The following is a 21,014-nucleotide window of genomic DNA, read 5'->3' on the forward strand; positions in this document are numbered from 1 at the left end:
CTGCTGGAGAAATAAGCCCCAAAGCTAAATAAATGTCCAAGTACCTCGAAAATATTCGTCTTTGCTACTGGGGTAATAAAGGCCCCCCGAAACATACGCTTAATTAAACTGGTACTAAAGTACTGTACATACCATTTACTATTTGAGGCTTATACTTGTGATCCCATACAAATTCAGAAAACATCTCAAGAATTCTGGACTATACCAACGAATCACTTGACTATACTTACAACCCTTTTATTCCAAGGAAGATGAAGGCTATACGTACCATATTCGAAATTAAAATTTCAAAATTATTTCAAAACACCACTGCCAGTCCATGAGTAATAAATAATATTGATTTGAAATATGTTTTTAAGTTGTTTTATATTCTAGTAGCTGTGTAGATCATACAGAACAATACCATACAAAAAACCTTCTGAGGCCTTTATGTGTACAGGGTGTTTCTGATAAGTCTGGTGGTGGCATAAATTAAGGGGGATGTTGGGAATCGATTTTGAGTCGAAAATGTTCTATACTTCCATCGCCTCCATTTTGTTTTCCACAAGGGACACTCTGTTTTCGAGTTATGATTTGATTTGAGTTCATTAGGGATGACCCCTTAATTAAATTATTAATTAATCATTGTCTAAATCAGTTTCTTAATTAAATTTAAGGGATCATCCGTAAAATACTCTTAACAATCTTAACTTGAAAACAGCATTGTCCCTTGTGGTAAACAAAATGGAGGTGATAGAAGTATAGAACATTTTCCACTCAAAAATCGTTTTCCCAAAGAACAAACATCCCTCTTCATTTATGCCACCAGACTTATCAGAAACACCCTGTATGTTCCCAAAATTAATTATTTTATATTATTTTTATACTAACAAATAAAATTCTTCACACTTCCCAAATCGTATTTCAAACGCAAAATAACCAAAACAGTTCATCTTCCCTTAAATGACTTACAAGTCTTTTGTACTCATTATATTTTTCTCTTCTTGTTTAAAAAACATTTTTCGATTTTCTTCATTTGCAAAAGAAAAGAACGAAAAAAAGAGTCCATTTTTGTCCCCTTGAGGTATTTGGTGACATATTAAGGCAATGTCCACAAATCTTTAAATTCCGTACCGTGTTAAGTTGACTTTCTTATGAATATTAATGACAGTTTCAAAGTTTCTCGGTACTGAGTATGTAGGTAACTTTCTCGTTTATTGTAAGCAATTTTTTAATTCTTTTGAAAATGCTAAGAAATGGTTTTTGTGTTGAAACTTGAAAGCGAAGTACCTAAGAAAGAACTAAGAAGCCAAGGCCAAGAAGCGATATCTCGAGCCCAAACGTATAGTAGGTCCGGAGTTAATCCCCGCCGCCTCTAAATTACAACCAGCATCTCATTGGTTCTTGGAAACTCACGTCAGCGCGACGCGAATGACCAAAATTACAGTGTATTTTCCGACTGAGGAGAGGCTGCGAAATATCCCGGCCTCCTTTTTCGCCCCCCCCCCCTTGTATTTTGAAAGGGGGACTGCAGGACTATGGCGCGAATACTTAGGCATCTTTTACCTTCTCCCTAATATACTAGATATCACTTCTTGCCAAGGCGTAGCGTAGATAAAAAATTTCTTTCTAATATTAAACTTTGTAAAAACAATTTTTAGAAAATAAGGATGGAGAAAAAGAAGGGTTTATTTCGTACTTCATTATCTCAAGTTTATAGTTTAGGAACTCATTAATTTATTCCGGTAAACAGTTCCTTAAATTAAATTTGGTTTCGTATTTATTTTGCTAAATTAATCAAGAAATTCATTTATTTTAAAAGGAAAGTATTAAATTTTTAAATTTCGGTTGAATTTTCGTTTGTTAAAGTGGATTTAATGAGTAAATAAAACGTAATGTGATGCAGCTTGCCTTCGATACTTTCTAACTGAATTTGAGTGTATGGAGGTTTTACTGTCTGTTCAGTTCAGTTCGGTTAAATGTATGATTCATAATATGAAGCGTGAATATGTAGGTATAAATTTAAATGTATAGTTTATGGTTTTAATTCACCGCCATCCTGGAAAATGGTGGAAAGAAAAGTAATCCAAATTTTCTAAGACGGTAATATTCTTAAATTAATACAGATTCGTCTGCTATTTTGTAGACTGATCTGTTACATATAATAGCCGGGCTGAATAGATTTTGTTTTAAAAACTCCGCCATCTTGGAAAATGAAGGAAAGAAAAGTAATCCAAACTTTCTGAGACGACAACATTCTCAAATTAATACAGATTCGTCTGTTATTTTGTAGACTGATCTGTAATATATAATAGCTGAGCTGTATACATTTTGGTTTAAAAACTCCGCCATCTTGTGAAATGGTGGCACAAAAAGTAATCCAAACTTTCTGAGACGATAACATTCTTAGATTAACACCAATATGTCTGCTATTTTGTAGACTGATCTGTAATATATACTAGCTGAGCTGTATAGAATTATACAGAATAAATCCTCCGCCATATTGGAAAATGGTGGGGCGAAAAGCAATCCAAACTTCTTGACGCTATAACATGCATAATTTTCAACCGATACTTTTGAAATTTCGTACACTGATCTAGTAAATCCAATAGACGAGCTGTACATATTTTGATATTAATCATCCGCCATCTTGGAAAATGGCGGCTCGAAAATCAACTTCTCTTTCCAATTATTGTAGTCGTGTTGTTGCAGTTCAACAGCATCACAATCGTAATAACAATCTCTTAGCTTCTTGGATTACTTTCCTGTCGGCAAATTCCATTTCATCTTAATTAGTTTGGTATGTGATCGAAGAACTATGTTCGAAAATTACCAATCTTTCTCGGTAGTTTTCTCTCCCAATGTATTTTTTTTGTCCTTTCCTGATAATTGAAGGATTCCGAGTAAAGAGATCTGAGTATTTATTCACTAACGAAACCCGGAACTCTTTTCCAATTGATAAAATAAGGGAAGAGAACAGGAAAAGCTGCTCCAGAGTAGTTCAGAGCTGCACTGAATGATCCTACTGTTCTTTTGTCAGGATTATTTGACAAAAAGGTTATTTGAAACTTCATATTTGAACCAAAGAACGCGTTTGTGAAATTACGTATAGATTTCGTTCTTCTGCAAGTTTAAAGTGGTTCTCCTATAACGAAAACTATTTATTATTCATCAAGGAATACATACAACTAATTGGAATCATTGCGTCCCCATGTTTATTTCTATGCGGGTTTTGTGGGTCGGGCTTGAGACCTTACTATCTCCGTCACGCCTCATAATATGGTCAACGTCTTTCTAACTGTGATTTCATACATTGGTTGGTAGCAGAGCGTGGTCATGCGTGCATTGAGATAGATTATTCGCTTGGGTAAAACTCGTCATATATAATGATTAGTCTAGCTCTTAAAAACAAAAAAAGCTGCCTAAAATACGTTGAGAAAATGGATGCCACACGATGATTGCTATTTTCTGTATTGCTACACAGAGTATTGACACTAAACCAGCTTTTGAATTAACCTTGGCTTAGGTCCAGATCCCCTTTTGTTCGGAATCCTGGTTTCCTCATTACCCGTGCCACAAAGAAAGGAACTCTTTCAACTGTCCTCATAGATTTAAGAAATACAAAACACAAAAAACGCTGCTGTACTTACCTTTGAGGAGGTCCATTAGGTTCTAGAATCGGGTTGTTTTAGCGGTTTTCTGTTTTCCTCGGGATGTAGAACCCAAGAAAAGGATTTCTTTAAGTTATTGTGCATAATATTTTTGATGTCTATGAGAATCCCCTTAAAGGTCTCCCCGGAAAGGGTTTGGAAAATTTCTCCCTTCATTTTTTCTCCATACAAGCTTATATCAAAGGCAAATTGAAATAACAGAAAGTTAGAAACTGGATTGGGTAGATGCTTTATCCGTAGTGTTCAGTATGATATTTACTACGTACTCCAATTCTTGATCTCTTGGAAGATGCACTGTAGTCTGCAATTCTCGTTTGTCGTTCTCGAACTAGTTATCTCGAGCTGTAAGTCTCTCAGTAGCATTACGAAGTATAGGTGGTGTCATACTTATCATGTAACATATCTTATAAACTTATGAAAAATGTACTTCGTTTTGCCCAAGTACTAGCTCTAGTATTCAAGCGCAATTATACCATGATAGGGCAGTAAATAATTGCCTTCGTTCATTCGATCAGGGTCCACGTAAATTACACTTTCTTTTATCTCTATTTGCCCTTGCCGATAGTCAGGACTCTATTTGTATTGGCTTTGGCATTGGCTATCTTTATCCCTGGAGAAATAGACTACCGTCTTTGTCTGGCATTTCCAAGGGGTTTCAAATTAAGCCTATAAACCCTCTCTTTCTAATTACTAAACATATAGGCCTACTTTTAATGACTATATAGCCTAAATTAGCAAGCAACAAACCTCGCCCCTTTTATTTAGAAATTAATGTTTAGAGTCTGCTCTTCCGTAGCATTGGTATTTCACAAACAATTAGGCCTAGCGGGAGGTTTATGTTTTTCGTTTTTTTTTTTCTTTCTTCAGGTTATTGTTGTTATACGATGTAAATTTACCGTAAATAAGGCTTAACACCTGTTTTCTGACCAAGGCTTAAGGCCAAGCTGTTCAGTTTTATTCAGGATTCTTTAGTGTCTTTGATTTATTGAGCGATGAATGTTCTGTGAATTGTAAAGGCTTTAAAAATAGGAAGGTTTTTGTTATTATGATAATTAAATTTATGTTTGAGGGATTTATAACTCTCTGTGAACATTGGACAGGTAAAAATTATGTCATCTTTTAAGTTATTTTAACGTACAGGGTGGAAATAGTTGCCGGTGACGTGTCTAGATACGTTTATTAAAGGCCGATTCAGACTAGACTCGAGTACTTTTAAAGCAGGCGTCATATTTTGTGATGTCATTGGTTGGTAGCGGAGCGTGGTCATGCACTCTAGGTGCAACAGGCACTGATATAGATTATTCTGAAGGTAAAATTCCTCATACATAATGATAAAACTAGCCAGAAGTGAGATGAGACTAGAAGTGAAGGCCTCAAGCATTGGTAGTAGATCCTGGCACTAGTGAACAAATTTGAGGATTTTATGCCGCTTCCATCGCGCCTACACTACAGAGAAAAAAATTGGTCGAGTTCCAAAAACATTTCCTATTCCCTTCCCCTCAACCTAAAGCCGCGGAACACGGACGCCTGTGCTTCAATCTAGTTCGGCCGCTACCGCCACGAGCGTCTCACGTTTTGGAGGGAAAATTCAGAAACCGCTACTAGAGGGCCAACCGTTCGTGTGTTATCAAGAATATTCACTTTCGCCGAGTGAAGAATTTGGTTAGCTCAGTACTTCTAGTCTCATCTCACTTCTGGTCTAGCTCATCTTCCCACAAAGTTTGGCTATAGATAAGTTGAGAAAACGGCTACACAATGATTCCAATTGTCTATATGCATTCCTGATTCATAAAACAAATTTAGAATTCTAAGGCATTTAATTCTAGGCCTTATTAGTTACAAATTAACAACATCAAAGATGTCGTTATAAGATCTGAAACGTCTATGCCTAGTTAAATATTTTTTTAAATTCTATCTCGCCTGTAATATTTGTATAATTTAATGAGAGCTGCGAAGAAAAATGGCTAGGTGTTATTAAGTTAGAGCATGCAGCATAAATTTCTCGATTCTGTGGAAAGAAAATTTAATTAAAAAGGCGTTTCAGCTGGGACTTGAGATGAGAGACTCCTTGTTGAGATCAAAATCAATTCGGTGGAGGTATTGAAGCCAAAACAATTTAATAATAATATTTCTTATCAAAAAAGATCTTACGAAACGTAATAATCAAGTATTCAAATTTATCAAGAAACATACTGATTGGTTGGTTAATTAACCAGTCCGAATTTTCATTGACTAATCAAAGGATTGCTGTTGTAATAAGAAATAGCCGGTTTTCCCTATAAGTCTGTCTGTTAGTAACACTCTTAAACTTTCCTGCTTGCTAATCGTGTTTAGTAATTCCCTGTCTGTCTGTTAGTAACACTCTAAAATTTTCATGCTTGCAAAACGTGTTTAGTAATTCCCTGTCTGTCTGTTAGTAACACTCTAAAAGTTTCCTGCTTGCAAAACGTGTTTAGTAATTCCCTGTCTGTCTGTTAGTAACACTCTAAAAGTTTCCTGCTTGCAAAACGTGTTTAGTAATTCCCTGTCTGTCTATTAGTAATACTCTAAAATTTTCCTGCTTGCAAAACGTGTTTAGTAATTTTTGATATTAAACATTTAACCTAATAAATTTGGTTATTTACTTAATTTTAAAATTTAAAATATTTCGAAAATGGATCAAGGCAAACAGCATGCCTATTGACTGGGTGGTGACGTCATAAACGTGTCGCCTTCTAGATTTGTACCTCGCGGATGACTATAGGAAAAATTTGGAAAAGTCAGGGAATTTTGAATTGAAAAATTTGCGTTTTTCCACTGAAAATCGTCTGCTAGTCGTTCAGCGATTCCAAAACGTGCCGAATTGTTAGTTGCGTCATTCGACAGTTATTAATGCAATAGTCTATTGCTATTTACATTTCTTCAATGCATTGGTAATAATAGACCTTCAAAATCGAAATTTTATTTTATTTTTCCCAAAAAACCATTTACGCATTTAAATTTCCATTCTCTCTTTTTCAGCTGTTAAAAATTGAAAAATTATGCAAGCTAACCCTAATTTAAGCAAGCCTTAACTCGTTCGTTCCTTCATCTTCTTTTATAAAAGTCATTGTGATGAGGAAAATTGTAGGGGGGATAAAATGTACGAACAGCAAGCACTACAAAGAAAGTGATTAATTCTTTTACGGCCTGTTATTGGCAGGTTACAGATTATGACGTCAAAAAAAAGTCCGCCTACTTTACCCCTATCTTCACAAATTTAAGCTTTGTCTCAGTGGAAATGTACCACATATAGTCATAGCGATTCTACGTTAAGCCTAACCTCCATTACGCTACTCTCTTAAAGTGATAGATTTTTACGGTTGGCCCGTCAAAAAGCAACTCCAACTTTCTCCTTAATCATATTGAATGGGTTTTGTAGCTAGATTTCTTCCATGGAAGAGGCAGCAGTACTTTGGGAACATCTTTTTACAAAATGAGCGTCGGTCGTGGTTCCATTGTGGCCCTCCATACTCTTAGTCTATTTGGCATTGACCGAGGCTTAAGGGGATTGACTTTTCAAACATATTTCAACATCAGTCTTTTTTCCCGCGTTTTCTTACAACGTTTTTCGGGATTGAGTGTAGCCAAGGCCTAACGTTTTATCGTTCTGTAAAGCTATTAGAAGGTTTTACGTGAATTAACTTCATTATATAATGAATATTTGAACAAGAAATTTTGAAGGAAAATACTCAATTAATTGGAGACAAAAAACAGCAAATTCAGACGTTGTTATGAGACTTTTCCTTTCATGGAAGGTGATTTCAATTTCCCCAAAAGTTGGAATAGACAAACTTTGAAGTAGAAAGTAGAAAAAGTCTTTATTGGATGGATTCCATCAGTTTACATTGAATTCTTTTCAATGAAATTGAAACTTCAGGAACGTTTCTTTTTCTTATTTGATGGCCGATGTTATGTCAATACGGGACAAAGGCTTACGGTTTAACCGACTTTAGTCTGTTCCCGCTGTGCTATGAGATAAAAGATGTTTCTTATCTCGCTAGAAAACCTTACCCCATAGATAAAACAACTTAGGGTTATTGAAAGAACACCATGTTTTTCCTTTTTCTTTCGAAAGGTTCTCTCTTAAAAAAAAAGAAGACAGAAACCATTTGTTAGAAAGTGTTACAAAAGTTCAAATATCCGATGTTACAACTTGTACCATTAAATTACACTCAGTGAGAGCTTTCATTAGAGTACAAACATGACCTGTTTCGATTAAGGTCAACCTTAAGGTCAATATCCAGAAAGTTCATGACCCAAGTTTTTGAAATACACCAAATACTGTCTTGCACGTACTTGTTGGAATGATATTGATAAGAGGAAGCTGATGCTGTTCGTCTTAATTCGATTTATCACGATTTCCTTCACGCCTATGTGCTTTTTTAATTAAAACCGTCCATAAAGGTCATGAACCCGGATCGAAAGGTCAACCCTATCTTGTGGGTACTCGTTTCAAAGCTCTTGATGAGTGGAATCCGATAGTACTGGTCCCCGTTTGAATTTTTGCGATAATGTCCACCCATTTCCCCCCAAATGTAATTCAATTAAAAACTGCACTTAATACGGTCGAACAAACCTTATGGATGAGTAACAATTAAGAGTGAATCTTATTGATTTGTTTAGTGGGAGTTAGAGGGTCTGAAAGAAACGGTTGTTGCCTTCTTCTATAATAGTCTTTTATATCGAGCCGGAATCGTTCAAGCAGACAATAGAAAGATTTAACGGTTTCTTCGGTCCATCTACAGTCTGCACTTCCAGGGAGAAGGTCTGACAGGGAACGCTCAGCAAAGGAATGGTGCTTAAAAATAGTTCTGCGTTGGTACCTGTACCACTAACGTATAAAATAAAGTTTTCACAGTAAGACTCTTCGCTTTAAAAGGGGGCAGGCAATCCTCATTATCGGAACGTACAAGGGGGTTGACCCATAGTTGTCTCTGGGCCCGAAACTCCTGGAGCGCAGGCGCTGAAAAGCGAGATTGAAGGCAAACTTTACCCCTGTGTCTTTCCCTCTCGAAGAGGCTCATTCGTGAAGTTCTAGCGTCGTCTCCTTTTGTACTAAGGCAAAGGACTGTGAGTCAATTCTTGGCATTCCCTTTGTTGAGTGTTCCCTGGGCCAGGGAATAATTGATGTAGCGTTTAATAAAGACGGTCATTTCGTCTGTCCGGAGTATTAAAGAGTATCAATTTCTTATCCTTTTTCAGGCCTAATTTGACGCGCTTCGAGCTGTTCCATCTGCGAATCAGCCAGAATGAACTATACAGGGAAGACGACGCCGTAGTGGACGCCCTCATGCGGGATATGATGACCATGCCTGTTGTTCATATTGGTAAGTTTTATTGTTTATTGATCCCCATGTGGGTGTTTTCTTCCCATTATGTATCGCGTTTATCGCTAAGCCTTGGTCAATCTAGCGTGCTCCTAGTTATTCTATAGGACTGGGTGGCAAGTCTTCCGTGCTTCTTATTGTATTGCCTACTTTTCGATGTTGTTTTGAACTATGGTGAAAAATTATTTTTGCTTTTCTCCACGGGTTTTCGTATGGGAAGTTGGGAACATCGAAAGACGTTAAGCCTAAATCCATCCATTTTTCTTCTTATTCCTTAGTGTCTTAAAGTCCATTTTTCTTCTGTTTTGTTTTGTTATAAGAGCAGCGGACAGTACTGGTAATATTTATTTTTATTGCGTTGCTTAGCACGAAAGGTGTTTATGTGGAAAATACCAATTAGGTTTACTACAATGGGACGGGTAACTGGAAATCTACGAAATTAGGCATAGTAAATGATGGGGTTGGGTAGAATTATTGCAGTTATTGTTGGTCAAGCTATTTTCTTGGAAATAGTTTGGGAGGGAAGTCGGTCTTATGACTCTGGAGGAATATGTTTGCAATTAGACTTAGAAAGGAATGAGGATTTGAGTTTAAATTAGGCTTAGAAATTTATGAGGATTTGAGTTTAAATTAGGCTTAGAAATTTATGAGAATTTGAGTTTAAATTAGGCTTAGAAATGAATGAGGATTGGAATTTAAATTATAGGAATTGGATCAAGTTAGGCTTAAAAATGTCGTAATAATGGTGACAAATTATGCTTATAAATGTTATGAGGTAATAGGCTTAGAAATTATGTAAGGAAATAGGTCAAATTAGGCTTAGAAATGAATGCGAGAATAGGTCGAATTAGGCTTACTAATGTATACGGAAATAGGTCGAATTAGGCTTAGAAATGAAAACGAAAATAGGTCAAATTAGGCTTAGAAATGAATACGGAAATAGGTCAAATTAGGCTTAGAAATATATGCAAAAAGTAGATCAAATTAGGCTTAGAAGAAAGAAATCGAAGGAGTATAGGGAAATTAGACCTTGATACATGATACTTCAATTTATTCAACCTGAAAAATAACGGTATAAAATCGAAATGAAATTTTCAAAGTTTTGTTTATTTATACTTGAAAGCGGATTTTAATATTAAAGTCGGTATGCTTCCTCTCTGTTTATTCGAAAACCGAAACTCAAACCGAAATGTTATAGGACTTCCTTACCAACCAGATTTAGAAGGAAGTATGGAAAGGAGAGATGCATTCTATAGGGTAAGATGGGTCAGATGGAAGAGGAGGGAGAAGGCAAACTTGTTGAGTTTATTTTTCCAGCATTTTTATCCATTTTGTGATGGAAAAGTCCGTTTCGAATTTCCCGCAGGACATATTCTTGATATCAGATTCTGAAACCAAAAAAAAAAAAATAAAGAAAAAAGCTTTTAGAAACGTTTTTTATTATTTTTTCTTCTAAAGAAAATATGATGAATATTGGGGATGCTTTCCCTTCAAAGCTCTGTACAGGGTGTTTCTCGTAAGTCTGGTGGCATAAATTAAGGGACAGTGTTCTTTTGGGAAATCCATTTTGAGTCGAAAATGTTCTATACTTCTATCGCCTCCATTTTGTTTACTATAAGGGACACTGTTTTCGAGTTAAGATTTGATGTAAGTGTTTTAGGGATGACCCCTTAATTAAATTAGAAATCATTGTCTAAATCAGTTTCTTAATTAAATTTAAGGGGGTCATCCGTAAAATACTCTGAATGCAATCTTAACTCGAAAACAGTGCCCCTTGTGGTAAACAAAATGGAGATTGTCCACAGTGTTTTACGGATGAACCCTTAAATTTAACTAAGAAACTGATTAAAACAAAGATTTCTAATTTAATTTAATTAAGGGGTCATCCCTAAAACACTAAAATCAAATCATCACTAGAAAACAGTCAAATAAAACATTTTCCACTCAAAATCGCACGAATTAGAACAATACCCTTTTCGAAACGAATTTCGATCACAAAAAAAGAATTTTACTTGAAATCAATTCCACCCTTTTTCAATCCGAACTAAGTGAACTTAAGTGAACTCTGATTGCCTGACAGGTAATGACAGCTAAATCCGTGTTCCTACCAATCAGAATGTCACATTTAATGCCATAAGCCTTAACGTCTGGAACTGTAGAAATAGGAACAAAAATATGTTCTTCTTTAGACCTAGTAAAACCAAGAAGTGATATCTAGTTTATTAGGGAGAAGGTATAAGATGCCTAAGTATTCGCGCGCCATAGTGCCAGTCCCCCTTTCAAAATACAAGGGGGGACGTAAAAGGAGGCCGGGCTATTTCGCTACACTCTCCTCAGTCGGAAAATATGAATGTAATCTTCGTCATTCGCGTCGCGCTAACGTGAGTTTTCAAGAACCAATGAGATGATGCTGGTTGTAATTTAGAGGCGGCGGGGATTAACTCCGGACCTACGTTAATTTGGACTGGAGATAAAGCTGTCTGAAAATGTGGGGGCGAATTTATACCTTCTCCCTAATAAACTAGATATCACTTCTTGATAATACATATTGTATAAATTTGAACTTATGACCAAGTTCTTAAAGAAGAAGTCCTTTTCTTTGGTATTGGGGCATAAGTTAAATCACCGTCCAGCAGTGAACCAAAAACTAGAACAATTTCCGGAGGTTTTTCTTTCTTTTTTATAGCATCTTTGACCTCTACAGTTTCTTAGTAACCTCATATATAGGTAGTTCTTGTTGTGTTGTGTGTTTTTTGTTCCTTATATAAAAATGCCAAAACTTTAAACCAAATATTTCCCAACGGTATTGAAAGCGACAGCTGAAGCTTTGTGAACTTCCAAGAAAAAGAAAAGAAGTGCTTTCAAAATATAAGACTTTTTTTTTTTGGATTTTTTAACCTTTTTTCATTTTTCAAACTAGGCCTTGGTGACTTTATTTTTTTTTATTATTATTATAAAATAATTTGTGCTAATTAAAAAAGTAATTATGTGATTTTTTGTTAAGACGAGGTAGTTTAGTACGTATTTTAAAGTGGCAGTAACACAGAAATAATTTAAAGATTCTAATATGGTTTTGTGTATTATGAAAATTACTAAGGTTTATGTTAGGAAGTAAGTTGCTTTAGTCGTATATATGTTGCAATTATTGTATAAATAAGGAATCTATGTATTCGAACCGCCATTTTGTAATATGGCCGCCCAAGATATATGCAGCTTTGATATATGATGCAATTATTGCTTGGCAAGCGACGTAGAAATACGGAATCTATATATTCGAACCACCATTTTCCAATATGGCCACCAATTTAACGCCGCTTTTTTATACATATAATGATTTTCACTACAGCGCTCTAAGTGCACCCCGAGCGAGTTTTCGTTGGCCACTGAGAACTCTATAGTGCAACACTCGCTTAAAATCGCGTTTTCTGACACCAAAAACTTCCCGAAAATTGCACTTTATTGCTCTGAAAAATTCGACGAAGCAACGATGCTAGAGTATGAGTTTCCACCAAAGGGGGTTTTACCGTTCCCCCAGTGTTGCCAGGCTGTTAGTGAGTCAAGAGATTGCACAGAGAGAAAGCAAAGGCTAGCAGTTCACTTTGAATCAATACTTTACCAACTTGAATCGGTTTAAATTTACGTAATGATTTAAAAAAAAAAACCAACTAATGCTTATGGTCATAAACTGACCAATTTTTTTAAATAAATCAATATTGCGGCTTATATAAAGAAAGACCTCTTTTTCCAGAGAGCCGAGATTGAGACTAATTACTATTTTTAGCATTTCTAGTATCTTACTCAAATTTTGTCAAGAGGGTAATTAAGATTTGTTTTTTTATTTATTTTTCTTTAAAAGTATACCCGTGTCAAAAGAAAGGTTAATTTAAATTAATGATCAAGGCTTTTTGAAAATTAGTTTCAACTCGAGACAAGCTAGACCCGACCGACAAAAATTTAAAGGATGTTCTGTAGTCTAAAGTGTTAGTGGAACGTATAAATCAACCGTCAAAATTTGAATCGTCGCATTACGAGAATCAAGAAGTGATATCTAGTTTACTAGGGAGAAGGTATAAATTCGCCTCAGTTCCAGCTTTATCTCCAGTCCAAACGTATAGTAGGTCCGGAGTTAATTCACGCCGCCTCTAAATTACAACCAGCAGCATCTCATTGGTTCTTGAAAACTCACGTCAGTGCGACGCGAATGACGAAAATTACAGTCATATTTTCCGACTGAGGAGAGGCGAAATAGCCCGGCCTCCTTTTAGCCCCCCCCTTGTATTTTGAAAGGGGTACTGGGACCTTGGAGTAGAAATGTTTTAAATGGAGGAGAAAACTCGTGGTACCCAAGCTCGGGACACGGAATTGCGCAATGGTTGAACGTCATATAGTGCTGCCACCTTTAAGAGTAATTTAATAGTAGCTTCTGCTTGTAATTTGCTAAGACCTTGGAAATTTGGAATAGAAGTCTCTGTTAAAAGTTTGGCCCGGCGTTTTGGCCGCAAATTATTTATTTGTTTAATATGTAGTTGTAAAATGGAAAACGAAACCAATATATATGAAGAACACAGCTACACCTGCATTTCCAAAAAAAAATATCCAGGTAATTATGGAATTATTTCTCTTGAACTGTTTAAGTCATAGTTTAAGTAGTTATCTAGATTAACATTTGCGCTAAGCCTTTGTCGTAAAAATAGAACTAGTTTATCTCATAAATTTTAACCTCGGTCAGATTAAATTTAATAATTGCTTAAAGCAGAATATCTTAACGAACTGTATTACCATTTTAGGACAAATAAAGAACAATAATAAAAAAAGGGTAAAATTAAGTGTACCCGTTGCTGATGCTGCTTCGGGAGAAGAATTACGAAGTACGAATACCGAAAATACTGAAGATTCTTTTTTTAAGAAACATTTTGCAATTTTAATTAGAAATGCCTCCAAGGAGATGGAGACCATAGATACAACGTATCTAAGTGAAAATATGAAGGTAAGTACATCATCTTGCAATATAAACTTAAAATCGGCTAGAAATTTTAAAATTTTCCGTCATTTGTTTGCTATCAGAATAGCGTTATAGAAATTATCGGTAACCCTGATAAAGTTTATTTTAATGATGGCCTCTTTAAACACCTTGAAATATTGGAAAACAAGAAGGTCAATGATCAAGGAACATTTGCAACAGAAGTTGCAAAGTTAGTCAGAAGAGAAAATTTCTCCAACGCAATGGAAGCATCATTTTCTCAGTTAACAGTAAGTGATTATTAATATTAGTATCATTTTTAAATAAAAATTAAATAAATAATAACTTACAGCAATTTTCTTTACTGGATGAGCAAGAAAAATATCAGTTAACTCAGTGTTTTGCAAGAAGGTTTTTTAATGAGGCAAAGATTAAACTGGTAGAAATTGCTAGTAAAGCATTTACAGCAGCCAAACCGAACACGGAAACAGTTCGGCCTTATCCCCTAATGACTATAAAAGAATCTTTGGACAAAGAAGAAAAAGTCATTCACCATATTGGTGGATATATAGCTCATCAATTAATATTAACATATGGGTATTCCGCTAGTCATTTTGTTAAAAACGCTCTGAAATTAGATTCTGGAGAAATTGAAGACTATGGAAAATGGACCCAAGAACTTAGCAATGGTGGTTTACTATTTTTAAAGCAAAAATCATTCTTGTTATTTAAAAAAATTAATGATCTCAGCAAAGTATATTACGGGAAGAAAAATGATATTGAGGGAGAGAGAGTAACGCAGGCTTTAACTCATTTGAAAAACCACCCTTTTATCAAAAACACCTTTTTCGATCTATGGGGTGAAGATGAACGCAAGGATGCGGCTTTAAAAATGGGTTGTAAGATATATTTAAATTGCTTGGGGAAAGGGTTCATCAACAAGCGTAAAACAGAAATTCAAATTATTAAAAGAGCTTCTCTTAAGACCGTTAGCCTTAGAAAGGAAATGAAAAATCAAAAAGCCTGCAAAAAATGTCATGATATTGATAGCGAAACCAAAAAAACTCCTAAACTAAAAGTTACTAAAACACGCAAACCGCGTAAGGGATTTTTAGCTTAAGAAATATTTACTTTACATGTGATAATGGTTTAATATTCCTGACAATTGTGATACTATGGTAAGACTCTTGCCAATTGTGGTACTATGGTAAGATTCTTCCCAGTTGTGATAACTGGATTATATTCCAATTAGTTGTAATAATTTGATAAGATTGCTACTACTAGCACTTGTGATTTTAGTACAAATAAAGGTCATTTTTAAAGCAAAATTAAACACAAACAACCTGTCTTTATTGAAAAATTACAGAAATTAGCCACAAATTGATAAGGTACTATCTAAGTTACCAACTATTAAATGGTGTCTTCGATCAACAACCTTCTTAATATTTTGACCTTTTGTGACTTTGCGCTAATATTGCCATTGACTGGCGCTTTAACATGATTTCCAAGAATTTTGAGGTTCGGGATGCTTTGTTGATAATTCATCAGATTGGGATGATCATTTGATCCACTAGCCGCTCGTTGCTTCCCAAAGTAACGTTCTAATGGATCCTGATTGAATCGCTCAGTGAAAACGAACTTAGCTCCTTTGCTTAGGAGAAATTGAGTAGCTTCAGTAATTGAGTTTACCGTAATCCTCAATCCTTCTCGAGTCTCTCTGCTTAACAACATCTTGGATTTATCAAAACCTTTCGGTACCACCAATTTTTCAACTTCTGCATCCCAATCATCAAAATACCGTAAAAATGTTTCCTTGAGCCATTTAAACCGCCAATCATCTACGCTTCGATACGGCTCTTGGAACGGGTTTCTTTTGAATTTTCCAGACGTTAAATTTCTAACGTTAACAGCATCAAAAAAATCATTTACAATTTTAATAAAGCTGATAGTTTCGGAAGCTTCTTCCCCAACAAGTGTTTCCATCGCAGCGCCCATAGTCTTACTCAAAACTTGAACTGCGTAATTTACCTTCATCCTTGAAAATGATGTTAGGTATATGTGGTCATATCTAATTTTTGGGGCCAGTTTTAGCCCTGAATCTAACTCACAGTCTTTTTTAAAGGTTTCTTCTACATGTGACCATAGTAAAGGTTTCCCATTTTTTTTCAAAAATCTAGTGTTTTTGGAGCTGCCGCTGGATTCAAGACCATTTCTTAAAGTTTTCAGAAGGTGTGGCACGTCCGAGATGAAATATATATAATCCCCTTTCGAATATAAATTTGGGGTCTTGTAACCGATTTCAGAAGGGTTTTCAATATTATTACAACACATTTTAATTAACTTTTGGTTAATTCCTGCTTTATCGCAAACGACAGTCAATATTTTGAATCCACCAAGTTCCAAATTCTCAATCGCTTCCCATAAAATGCTGTGAAGCTCGTCCGCTTTCATTTTATCACAGGGAAAATATGCGTAAGGGTATTTAAAACTTCCGGTCAAGCTTCTTATCATTAATTGCATTACGTGTGTTGCTAATTGTGGTGGCTTGTTCGGGTCATCCTCCGCCATATTTACTAATTTATTAATCTTATTTTGGCTTTCGTTGGAGTTTGTGAGGCCAACAATCTCACCAGTACTAACTCGGTATATTAGATCCTCTTTTATGCTCATTTCGTCAATCATAAGAGCGAAGTATTTCTGATGTTCACTAAGAGTTTCATATTTGATGGCGTCTCTCATTTCATATATAGTCTCTTTCTTAAAGCCACTATCCGATCTAAGTTCTTTTGAGTAGTTGTATAATGTTCTTCGAGTCGGAAGTGTAAATGACTGTCTTAAAGTTTCGTAAGTCGTAGCTGATTTACTCTTAATATACATGCTCCAATGTATGATAGCAGGGTGCCACTTTTTTGGTCTGCTGCTATTAGAATTGGCCAACCTGAGCTGCTGCTGCAAAAAGAACCTTTGAAATTTTCCTGGATTTTCAAAAGGATTCATTGCAATTGTCTCTTGCATTTCTCTGCTTTCATCCGCGGTCAGTTCTACACCATCCTTCTCAATTGCCTTATGAATTTTGGCCAACAATGACTTATTTTTCCGGTAAAGCGCTTTGTTTTTAACTTTTAGAGCAGCGTGTCTAATACGGATGTCCTGAGAATTGAGAATACTTAGATTTGTTTGTTTTGGAAAAGTAACACTAGCTTTCTTGCGCTTTAATCGTTTCAGCAAAAGTCTTCGTAATAAACCACATTTTTGGCAATAGTTTTTAGGTTTAGAGATTAAATATTGGCAATTGTCTGAACGTAGGCTGTTTGACTTGTGAGTGTAATGAGCACCACGAACATTAGTATGAAAATATGGTTCAAAAATATTAGAAGTAATGCCCCAGCAAGCACTCCAATCCAAATCAAACTGATCCAATAACTTTAGAAACCTTTCAAAAGTTGAAATATGAGTTCCGTGAGAAGCCAGAAGATTGTTATTCGCGTCTATTTCTTTTTCAAATACAAAAATCTTGATTGTCATAGCCTCCAAAATCTCTAATTGGACTGTTAGAACACCTTGACTTTTCTTGGATAGGCTTATTTTATTTGTTTCGCAGCAAACTGCCCAAGTAAAAGTATCGGCTTTTTGATGTTGTAAAACTTTATCCTTGAAGATTTTAAAATTTAACTCCGCGGCATCTGGAGGACTGGTGACATTTTCAGGTTGCTGTTTAAGCATTTCGTCTAATTCCATGTGATGATCAGCAGCAACTTGAGATCTGGTGCAAGTATTTTGTAAAGCTTCCTCCCACGATATTACAGAAGCACAGAACGGAACTTCTTGAGACTCATCTTCACGATGCTGAGTATTATCATGTAAGGGGGGAAAAACACTGTTGGTTTTGCCTCAGACAAAAATTGTTTAATTATTTATTTATCTTACTTGTTGCAACGGTTGTGTCACCCCACTTGAATTATAAGGTTCAACCACTGAGACTCTTGAGTAACAATTATTTCCAATTTTATTAACCTCGAGTTCAGAGAAAGCTTGTCGTGCTGGTTCCCGATCCTCAAAAAGACATGTTATTGGATATGGATTTTCTCGCGTTGGCCCTTGCTTATCAGCAAAGTGCAAATTGCACACGTAATGATGCTTTTTCAAATTCAAAACCGTGATTGATTCGCGGTTAATAGCTAAAACCCATCTTTTGGTGACTTCTAAATTAGCGTTGTTCTTTCCAGGTTTGGGTACGGCATAAAAATTAATATTTTTATGATATCTGAAGTCACTTTTACAATTACTATAGCAGCAGTACTTCCCCATAACTAATCAGCAGTCAAAAGACAAAAAAAAACCGTTGCGGCTTTTGCGCGTTGCTAAGCCGTGGCTCCCATCACTTTACTTTTTTCGAAACAGAAAAAAGCAGACGAATCTAACGAAATAAGAATAAATTTAGACGCAAAGTGGCGCTAAAGACGGACGTTCAACCAAATTAGCACCGCCTCCTGTCCCGCGCCTGAGTACGTACGGCTTATGCTAGAGGTATCGTATTTTCCATTCCAGAGACTTCTCTATTCCAAGCTGGGACTATGGCCTGGCGCGAATACTTAGGCATCTTATACCTTCTCCCTAATAAAATAGATATCACTTCTTGATAGAATCTATGACCAGGGATTCTAGAATCCCTGCTATGACTTACGTTACTTCAAAATTACAAGCTCCAGTTTGTAACCAGTAACAAACTTATGGAGGAACATATCTTGTAAACTTAAGGTGTTTTAAAGGACTAGAAACCAAGAAAGAGTTTCCTGTCTGTGCTACTATCCCTTTAAGCTTCCGCTGAAAATTTTTATTTTTGAGTGGCTCCCTTTTCGTTAATGATTTAGGCATAGATGAAAATTAATGAATGTCTTAGGAAAGTTTGGAATTTTTTTCGAACGCCTGGATTATATTCATTAGCCTGTCTGATTAACATTATTTAAAACGTGAGTTAATGTTTAATCATTAACCAGGCCCTACCTTCTTAATCTAATATTCGTATAAAGTCCAAGTACTATTAAATTTAATATGAATTAACGTTCAAGATTACCGCGGATTGGAAAAAAAGCTTTCTTAGTGCAAGCAAGAAGGGATACCTAGTTTACTAGGGAGAAGGTATAAATTCACCACATTTCCAGCTTCATCTCCAGTTCAAACGTAGGTCCGGAGTTAATCCCCGCCTCTAAATTACAATTCCTGAAAACGCACTTCAGCGCGACTCGAATGACGAAAATTACGTATTTTCCGAGTGAGGAGAGGCGAAATAGCCCGGCCTCCTTTTACGTCCCACCCCCCTTGTATTTTGAAAGGGGAACTGGGACTATGGTGCGCGAATACTTAGGCATCTTATACCTTCTCCCTAATAAACTAGTTCGAGAACGACAAGCCAGAATTGAAGTCCTACACTCGGTGGTTAATTTTGCAGGACTTCCATCTAGGTCCCATATAGTCTGCATTACTAAGCCTTTCACAGCAGCGCCTCACCAGGCGTACGTCGCTTTACCTCGAATCTATGACCTACTTCAATCACTTCAAACAAGCTCTCTGCAGTAACCAGAATCTACAAACTTACGGAACATATCTTATGATTGACTTATGGTTCCCTAAGCGCGTTAACAAAATTGGCCGTGCGTGTGTAGACCCTCTTTTAGCGAACGAAGCTTGGAGTCACTCTGGATCGCCCCGAATTGCCCTGGGCGCTGAGCTGAGCGGACCATGCATGCACCAAACGTATTGCGAGCCAAATCCAAGCTAAGAAAGAGAGCTATAAGAGAATCCCCGAATCTTAATTATGGAGTAGGGGCTTCCTGCTTGTATTAATTATTAACGCCAAATTTATTTTACTGCTAGCAGGGGTAAATAACGAAAGGAGTTAGAGACGCTAGCTTCCGTAGTGTAGAATACAGTGGGACTTTCAAACGTAGACACAGAAAAGAGAAAACGCCTCGGTCGCGCCGTCTATAATTCAAAATAAGTATGATATTTTCCAACCAATAGCGTGGCAGCAAAGTTTCGAAAGTCATGCTGGGATATCGATTTTCTCCTGTCTGCTGGTGTTCGTCTGCTAGTGTTCGTCTGCTTACGACTGAGTGACAATTAGGCTTAGATTAAAGTTTATTCATTAAGGTGCACTTGAATTAGAAACATGCAATTTTAAAGTTGGTAAATTCCTTATTCGATAATGAAATGGAATTAAATGTCGTTTTTGCATCCTTCAATACAGTTTTAGTAGTTTTAATTTCTTTAGTCACAGATACAGTCGATGATCATGATCCCGCAGTTCCCATTTTCACTGACTCGGTAAAAATCACTAAGCCTTGGCTCACTGGGCCGACTGTAACCGCGCACTTACGGCAAAAAGAGTTTGATCACATTTTGAGGATTTCCCCGGCTTAAAATTGCAAATTGTTGACTTATCTTTCTTCTTAAAATCGCTGTTTACTCGCGATTGAATATAATAATAATATTGGGTTGATTTATGAGACGACTTCACAACATCGACACCCGCCATTTTACTTTACCCAGAATACCTTGCGGCGCGAGATTTTAAGGCAAAGCTTTTAAGGTTTTGGTCTTATTTACAATACAGTTCCAAAGATGGCACTACGTTAGTTACAAATTCTATGACGTTTCATGGTCCCACTGTATTCTACACTACGGAAGCTAGCGTCTCTAACTCCTTTCGTTATTTACCCCTGCTGCTAGCTTTTTCTCTCTCCTGAGGTTTGGTTGGCGTTAGTATGTATGTATTTCATTTTTGGGTTTTTGCTTTGGCATCCAAATGCATGCGCCTTTTTTCCTCACTTTCATCTTAAGTTGGGTTTATGTTTTGTATGATTTGCTATGGTTCAATCAATGTTTCTAGCTTTGATTTCGTGATTGCGCCACTTTGTATTACGTTCTCTATATCGATTTGTGTGAGTTATAATATACAGGGTGTTTCTGATAAGTCTGGTGGTGGCATTAATTAAGGGGGATGTTTGTTCTTTGGGAAAATGATTTTGAGTCGAAAATGTAAGTATAACTTCTATT

General features: G+C 36.2%; 2 protein-coding genes and 1 long non-coding RNA gene across 5 annotated transcripts in view; 2 read left to right on the forward strand and 1 right to left on the reverse strand.

Annotated features, from left to right (window-relative positions):
- Positions 1-21,014, reverse strand: part of LOC149679762 (uncharacterized) — a 107,809-nt gene that overhangs the window by 49,573 nt on the left and 37,222 nt on the right. The window lies entirely within an intron of this gene.
- LOC149679764 (extracellular serine/threonine protein CG31145) overlaps positions 1-21,014 on the forward strand; it is an 83,801-nt gene that overhangs the window by 19,739 nt on the left and 43,048 nt on the right. For both annotated transcript variants that reach the window (XM_089835607.1, XM_089835608.1), the window contains exon 2: positions 8,874-8,998. In XM_089835607.1, the coding sequence (XP_089691733.1) occupies positions 8,874-8,998 (125 nt within the window). The remainder of the gene's footprint in view (positions 1-8,873; positions 8,999-21,014) is intronic.
- LOC149679765 (uncharacterized) lies at positions 13,101-15,300 on the forward strand. 2 transcript variants are annotated; one of them, XM_089835577.1, is made up of 5 exons: positions 13,540-13,598; positions 13,786-13,866; positions 13,928-13,985; positions 14,063-14,248; positions 14,311-15,300. In XM_089835577.1, exons 3-5 carry the CDS (start codon positions 13,944-13,946, stop codon positions 15,076-15,078), a joined length of 996 nt encoding a protein of 331 aa, XP_089691703.1. In that variant the 5' UTR covers positions 13,540-13,598; positions 13,786-13,866; positions 13,928-13,943; the 3' UTR covers positions 15,079-15,300. The 2 variants fall into 2 exon arrangements, with proteins under 2 accessions (XP_089691702.1, XP_089691703.1); XM_089835576.1 differs by having other exon boundaries at positions 13,101-13,598; positions 13,786-13,985.

This window comes from Phalangium opilio, unplaced genomic scaffold (genome assembly GCF_054372755.1).
Source record: "Phalangium opilio isolate 3A_F unplaced genomic scaffold, DU_Popi_V2 ptg000041l_1, whole genome shotgun sequence".
Classification (NCBI taxonomy): domain Eukaryota; kingdom Metazoa; phylum Arthropoda; class Arachnida; order Opiliones; family Phalangiidae; genus Phalangium; species Phalangium opilio.